This window comes from Phalangium opilio, unplaced genomic scaffold (assembly GCF_054372755.1).
Source record: "Phalangium opilio isolate 3A_F unplaced genomic scaffold, DU_Popi_V2 ptg000070l_1, whole genome shotgun sequence".
NCBI lineage: Eukaryota > Metazoa > Arthropoda > Arachnida > Opiliones > Phalangiidae > Phalangium > Phalangium opilio.
The window spans coordinates 884,339-892,265 of NW_028324182.1; the positions used below are offsets into that span (position 1 = coordinate 884,339).

A 7,927-nucleotide genomic window follows, 5' to 3' on the forward strand; every position below is an offset into this window, starting at 1 on the left:
TACCCTTTAAGGGAAAAAAATTCCCAGGATTTCCGGTTGGTGGAAGACCACCAAAAATGGCCGCCATCTTGCAAAATTTGGTTTTTTGTGATTTACGGCCGAACGGTAGGTCCAACATAACAACGTTCAATTTATGAAAGAAAGTTCTTCCAATTATCTATCTATTGGTTTTTAAATCAACTCTTTGCGACTTACCGTTCAAAAATTACGATTATTTTCTTGAGATACAAATTCGATTTTAATCACTTTGTATATAAAATCTACCATATATTTATGTGACAGAAGCCATTTTCCTAATAACAGTTAGGCCTAAGTAAATTTGAAGGTTTATAATCTTTGTGCACGAGCATATATACAAATGTTTTGCATGGTGTAGGGGGCACGAAATTGCTTTATAGCCATGTTCACACTTGCACAGGGTAAACCGGTTTGAAGTGATTCAAACCGCTTTCAAATCGTATAGTGCCGTTCACATGTCACTTTGAAAGCGTTTTGAAGTGCTTCGAATCGGTTTCTGGTGCAGGTGTGAACATGGCTTTAGAAGAGTAGCTAGCTTTTACGACCTGCGAAATCAGAGTCAGCCGTGGCCCGCGTGGGTTTTAGATGCCTTTAGGCTATATTTACAAGAGTTTTGAAAATGGAACCAAACCCAAAACAAACTTTAACTGGTTCGACACCCATTCACTCTTCAGTCCTGATCTAGGGGCGAATCTAGTTTCTCTTTCAAGCGGCAGAGTAGCTGAAGCGCTGCGATAAAGTGTTACAAAGCGAAAGAAGTGGGTGACGTTCTGATGGAAAATTGTAAGTGGAAGTCGGCCTTTAAGGTTTTCTTTTTGCGTTTCAGGTTTGACCATCGATTTGGGCTTTTAATTCCGAAACTTTTACGGAAATCTTTGAAAACAACGCCGCGAAATACGCAATTCACAACAATTTACATATTCCAGATATCGTCGATGACTATGTGGAAATCTTTCCAGACGAAGCTCATCTCGTTCGTTTACAAAAAGTTCGTTGCTTCGATTATTTTATGGTTGAAATTTATGCCAATTAACTTGTACCTATAGTTTACAACGATTTCTTTGCCTTATCCTTTTCGCACCAAATGTCTTGGAATGGAAAAAGAACAATTCACAACCAGTTACCCGAGACGTAAGACAACAGTTAGGAAGTTTATCTAAGTCCTAAAGTTATATAAACTTATATTTTTTTCTTTTCAGAATTGCGTTCAGAAATGTATTCACGACAACGCTTTCCAACGTTACAATAAATGTTTGCATTACATGCTTGTAATTCCCGAATGGAAATTCGATCAGAAATGTACAAATCCAAAAGGACGGTAAGTTTGAAAAGAAAAATCAAAGATAGATTTAATTTTAGAAGTAGGAATGGAGAACGGTTAGTATTTACTTCAGTCCGACTCATAGTCCAGTATAGAGCCCCTACCTTCAACACGTAACGAAAAGTTTAAATTATCTTATTGGCTCACTTTAACTACGATTTGATGACGTTGCTGACGGGGACGGTGTAAAATACGCAATTCCTTTTTACCTCTGTCGCTATGATCCACCTCTCCTTTCAAGGGACTTTGATGCGCGCCCAGATTACTCTGTCCTCCATTCCTACTTCAAAATTAAATTTATCCCTGGTAAAATTTAGGCTGTGCTTTTTTTTACTTTTGCACATTTAACGGTTGAAAAAGTATCGCGTCGATTATTTTACTACTGGCTGGTTTAAAAATGTGGCACCTTTTAGTTTTCATTTCAACTATCATATGATCAATTAAGAATAAGAAACGCAATTTTTGATAAAAATAATGTTTCGAAATTGAACGTATAATAAGTGATTTGAATACCGACAACATTTATAGTTTCTGCAAACGAGTTACATCGATGGAAGCTCTCTGTGATGAAGTATAAGTGTGTCAGGATTCGTGTCCCAGGGAGTGCAAGTAAGATTAAAATGAGAACTGGTTTTGATACGCATGGTTAGGGCATAGTGGTACGTAAATTTAAAGAAAGTGGTTTTCAAGAATTTCGCTTGCTTTCACAAATGTTTAAGATAAATTATATAAAATAATTTGATAAATATTTAAGAGAGGATACATACACAACAAGAATTTCTACAAGACGAATGTGGAGTCAAGATTACGTGACTTCGTAAGTATTTTTATACAGTGTAGCTTACCGATTTGAAGCCAATAGAAACTGTCCTGAAATATAAGGGTGCTACGGAAATGGGAAGTGCCTCACTTATTTTTACTATGTTCTTTACGATATATCTAAAACTCAACTGTCACAGATCGAATACGACCGAAAAAGAAAGCAAAATAATTCTGTCCTACACGCAGAACGAACACACCATCTGCGAATACAATTCCAAAATTGAAGTCAGTTTTTCGTTTTTCGATTTTACGAGAATTCAAAGTGAAATGCCGATATTTTACTAGGATATAGAGTTGTTCAGTTACGTCGGTGGATTCACGGGAGTTCGGCTTGGAGCCTCGTTATTTTCAAGTTTGATTTGGTTCAAAAAAATCGTTCTTTTGGCTTACGATCGGTACGGAAAACCGAAAAGAACAAGATATGCCCCAAGGCATATTAACGCTGTTTGCAGTGTGATATTGTCTTTAACAAAACCCCAAATTAGGGATACCAATAAGCAAGGCGTGGAAAACTATAGGAAAATTATCGATAGCTTAACATCAATCGTAGTGGCTCAGACGTTGAGTCTCCGCATCCCACACCGTAGACCTCAGTTCGAAACCCGATACCTCCGAGAGACCGCATTTTCTCGTCGAAAATATGATCGAATTTAGTCTAGATGTCGCTAGTGCGGTGGATAATGAAATTCCGGCAAGATCTGCCGCGTAATTTAAATTTACGAAAATGAACGCGAACGCGAAACAGCCAGCCTGCCTGCCTGCCTGCCTGCCTGCCAGCAAGCCAGCCTGCTTCCAGGGGTCGCCGTATAAAGCTGTTGCTATGGGCAAACAGCTTAAAAATTAACAAATTGCTCCTTTCTACTGGCGATGGAAAGGATTTCGTAGATATTTGACAAGTTAAAAGTTTAAAGTGTTTGTCCTGCTTTAACACCTTAAATAACAAATTATCCTTTGATTTAAACAATGTTTTCACTAATAACGGATTTTGATGTTTTCTGGAGTGTGTCTTAATGTGATGAAAGTTGCAACTAATCACAGTTAGCTTTGACAACCCATTTTCTCGAATAAAGAAATTTGATTTTAATCTATATGAATATAGTTCTCATGATAAATTTATGTTCATGCGCACTTTACACAACAGCTAAAACTCTCAGCAAAAAATATTTAATTTTAGAAGTAGGATTGGAGAACAGAGTAATGTGGGCGCGTCAAAGTCCCGGACCCCCTTCCACGGGACGGAGGGGTATGAAAGAAGAAGCAGGTCATAGCGATAGAGGTAAAAATGAATTACGTATTTTTCGCCGTCCCCGTCAGCAACGTCAGCAAAACGTAGTTTAAGTGAGCCAATAAGATAATTTAAACTTTTCGTTACGTGTTGGAGGGAGGGGCTCTATACTGGGCTATGAGTCGGACTGAAGTAAATACTAACCGTTCTCCATTCCTACTTCTAAAATTAAATTTATCTCTGCTATTGTTCTACTATTGATTGTCATTTACCCTGGCCAAAGATACTCAAATTTTATTAGTGTCATAATATGGACTCTATAAATTTATCTACCACAGATGGTTATAAAGAAATAATATCTCAGAGCTATATATATTTCAAGTCAAATATTTCCATTAATAACGTCATCGCGCAAACATACTTAAATATTTATTTTAAAGAACGCGACGTATACTTTTAATCCATTGATTTTCTGCCTAACGAGTGTTTTAACAAATGTCGCAATTCCCAGGTAAGTAAGTTGTCATCATCGTTAAGTACTTTACGATCTCTATCGCAACCATCTCAGAAAAATTAGGATATTGACGTTCGTAATGCGTCAGTTTTAAATATGAACTTGGTCGCCAAAATCCTTTTGGCGTTTCCATGCCTTTTCGGATGTCTTTACCAACTGCGACAGTTTTTTATCCTGTACAATAAGTTCGAAACTAACGTTCAATTATCGACTGAATATCCCGTGAATATCAGCTTTCCCGCTATTACAATCTGCGCTAATAATTGGTAACTAACTTAGGTTAGAATATCTGTCATTTGTGTGAAAATTACCTACAGTTAACTTTACTTTGAAGGGTAATCAAGGATGTCTTTTGTCGTAAACCCGACAACGAATACTATTGTTCACCGAGTGGCAAAGGGTGTTTGGTAATTCATGTTTATAGGATGGGCCTTTCCAAAAAAAAAGGGAAGGAATTCTGGGAAAATGGTCCGATGGCTATTTTGTGTGACTCATTCAATTCTTCCGCCAGCTCTAGACAGTTACCCCAATTTAATGGCCGTTTTAATTTTCAAAATAAGATCTAACCATGAATTTATTATGTTAATGAATAAATTCATGACCTAACCTGATGAAGAAAATGAGCTTTTATTCCTCTAAAATTACGGAAGGGTGTCATAAGACCTAACCATGAATTTATTACGTTAATGAATAAATTCATGACCTAGCCTGATGAACAAAATTAGCTTTTATTCCTTTAACATTACGGAATGAACCCCAATTAAAAACTTCACGCGCTCCCGTTTTAAGATTTGTCCACATTGAACTCGCGTTCGCATGTTCGCGCCTTCGTCTATTCGCATCTTCGCAACAGATCACGAAAAACATTTGCACTACTGTTCTGATACACGCAAAAAATTTGCTTTTCCCATTCTGAGAGCCAATAAAGTTTGAGCAATCATCGCGCCATCTGCCCTTCTCCATCGACGTTGTTCAAAGAGAAAAACGAAACTAATCGCCCCTGCCTTTCTCTCGTCTGTGATTGGTGCTTTTCTTGCGAAGGCGCGAAATTCTTGGCCTTGTCAGTAGAAATTTGTATCTTCGCGAGGTGAGGACGCACAGTAGCGAAAACCCAATGTGAACAGTAGCGCGATCTTGCAAACAAGCAAAGCGAAGATGCGAACTCGCAAAATTTGTCAGTCTGTTTGTGGAAAGGTCATGAATGTTAAAAGAACAGTAAGTTTACACGTTCTTTTGAAAATTAAAATATGGTTAACACCTACGTAAGTACGTAGAAGTAGGGCGCTTTGTGTTGCGTACATTTTTTGCAAGACAATATCTTAACCCCTCTATTATCCGCTTTTATTTATGGTTTTTCAATGGGACTTCAATCTCAGGATAGGCAAATCCTTTGGTACCTAGAAATATCCACTTATCAGACGATTGAAAAATCTTCACACAGCTCGCATCCTTACAGTTTCCATAACCTTTGTACAGAAAGACCTTGGAGGGCTGGAGACGTTATGTGCAAGTGAGTATTTTGAAAAATTAAATAAATTTTAACTTAAGTTCATTTTCATTTACAGATATGAGAGCTCTTTCAATGGACCATACACTGCTTGCAAAACCTACAATTACAGAAATAACCCTCTCGAAGACCGTGTTCACAAAAGCAGATGTTAGTTATTTTAAAAATTGGGGACGCACCCATGGTGTGTTGGATAAGGTTTGGTTTGGGTTAGGTTTGAATTAGTTCAGGGTGGGGGGGTCAGGTTTCCGTCTTTTATATAATGTTTCAATTAGTGATGGCCGATATCGTATATCAACCGATGTCGATATCGGTGCCGATATCGAAGTTTAACTCTTACCAATATTAACTCATTATTTAAACACAACAAGATAACCGATTATTAATTTGAGTTCGAAGCGAAAATATTGTTAAATTAAGCTTTTTCATATCATATTTGGAACAGTGTTGCAAGTAGCTGTGCGTTTCTTTAACGAAACTTTCCTGGAACCTAACGAAAACAACGCCCTTAAATATAGGGTTCACAGTATTTTACAAATACCATTTGTAAGTGAGGATTTTGAAGAATTATTTACAGAAACAACTCACGATGTTCATCTTACAAAGGTACTTAACGATAAAATCCACGAGCGTGAATTGTTAGATAACAACAAGAAGTGATGTCTAGTTAATTAGGGAGAAGGTATAAATGCGCCACATTTCCATCTTTATCTCCAGTCCAAACGTAGGTCCAGAGTTAATCCCCGCCTCTAATTTACAACGCGAATGACGAAAATTACATATTTTCCGACTGAGGAGAGGCGAAATAGTTCGGCCTCCTTTTACGTCCCCCCTTTTATTTTGAAAGAGGGACTGGCACTATGGTGCACGAATACTTAGGAATCTTATACCTTCTCCCTAATAAACTAGATATAACTTCTTGACAACAACTCAGCCTCCTTAGTCTCCACACTTTCTCGTTAACAATCTGGTAACGAGCCTTTAAAAACAATTTTCTTAGGTGACCACGATTCTTTTACCAAAACCTTATCACACAAATTGTACCGACTACTCGATAATGTGGAAAAATAACAAATCTTTACCAACTTGCAGAAAAGCGAGTTATTATTTGAAAAAGAAAAAAAAATGTTGGGAAGTTACTTTTATATCTAGTTTTTTTTTCTTCTAGAATTGCGTACAACAATGTCGTCATGATTATTACATGGAAAAATTTGGTTGCCTGATTTACATGTTGGTTATTCCTAAAACAACAAGTTGGGAAAACCAAAATATTACCTCTCCGAGTCAAGACGACTACTTACAAACTTATTTACCCAGATATGGAAATGTTTCTTAAGTTAAAATATATGAAATATTAAAGCAGTATACAAATCATAGCAAATATACTGTAAATCAGACGACATTTTACATCCAATAATGATATACTTGTACACATTAAAATCATCCGATGGGGGAGAAACGGGAAATGAAGAGATAAAACTTTGGAGGGATACTACCTTTACGTGTTTGTAAAGGCCCAATTTTCTACTCCTCAACTGTATGCCCTCTATGTTCAAAGCCATATTCACAACAGGGTTGCCATATAAACACTATCCTCTCGTTTCACCTCAACGATTTTCTTAGTTTGTCAACATGACTGTTAACGTTACATAACACCAAAGCTTATTTGTGGCTACACACACTGAAAGTAAATGCGTACCATAATAAGCTTGATAACACGAAGCCATTATCCGACTACGATCAGACCTTTCACTGGTCTGGGCTGCGTTCAGCAGAGCTCACCAAAAAAGACAGCGGATTTTGGAAATGTTTACCGGTGAGCTCTGTCGTCATAGCTTTTCTCCGGTCATCGGCGTTTTATAAGTGACGCTAGCGCAATAAAGCGTGCAAGGTACCAAGGCTTAACAAAAATTGTATGATAACATATTTATAGAGATAGATAACAACTTTTATAATTAAAATTAGAAACTAACATATCTCTTAAAATTCTCGCGTGATCAACTGCTTTCACGCCAATTAAATAGCTATAGTCCCATAGAGCTATTTGTATTGATTCATCCATGGTTTTTTCGCCAAGCTGAGAACTACACGTTTTACGTCACGTTATCCAAAAAGCCGACTATTTTCTTTGAAGACCGCGCTAGCTCAGCGCTAAACACCGTGACGTCAAAATTCAAAAACAAAATCCCGTTATGTAGGACACTGCTAACAGCGCTGGGCTCTGCTGAACGCGGCCCAGATTTCCACCATGATTATATAATCTAAGCCTAATTATTTAATAGTGTATTTAACTTTCGGCTCACTCTGAACCGTTAATGTCTCTGCATTACAGAAACGAAAACCAAACCCAAGCGTTTACTTTTTGGTTCACTAGGCCTATTAACAAATACCAGTTCATTTGACCAACATTGTAGCGTTGCGCTTGTATTCACTTTAGGAAGGGTTATGCTATAAACAGATGTAGTATAGCTTAAGTAATATATAAACATCCATTTTAAATAATAATATTAAAAAAAATCT

General features: G+C 37.2%; 1 protein-coding gene across 1 annotated transcript; it reads left to right on the forward strand.

Annotated features, from left to right (window-relative positions):
* Positions 1-364: 364 nt before the first annotated feature.
* Positions 365-2,427, forward strand: LOC149660972 (uncharacterized). Its single transcript, XM_089843840.1, has 4 exons — positions 365-1,006; positions 1,065-1,149; positions 1,218-1,336; positions 1,868-2,427. Exons 1-4 carry the CDS (start codon positions 792-794, stop codon positions 1,914-1,916), a joined length of 468 nt encoding a protein of 155 aa, XP_089699966.1. The 5' UTR covers positions 365-791; the 3' UTR covers positions 1,917-2,427.
* The last annotated feature ends 5,500 nt before the right edge of the window (positions 2,428-7,927 follow it).

Coding starts and splice junctions, on each gene's coding strand:
- LOC149660972 (XM_089843840.1), top strand. CDS start 792: ATGGAAAATTGTAAGTGGAAGTCGGCCTTTAAGGTTTTCTTTTTGCGT. Junction 1,007..1,064: donor ATCTCGTTCGTTTACAAAAA/GTTCGTTGCTTC, acceptor TTGTACCTATAG/TTTACAACGATTTCTTTGCC. Junction 1,337..1,867: donor TGTACAAATCCAAAAGGACG/GTAAGTTTGAAA, acceptor CAACATTTATAG/TTTCTGCAAACGAGTTACAT.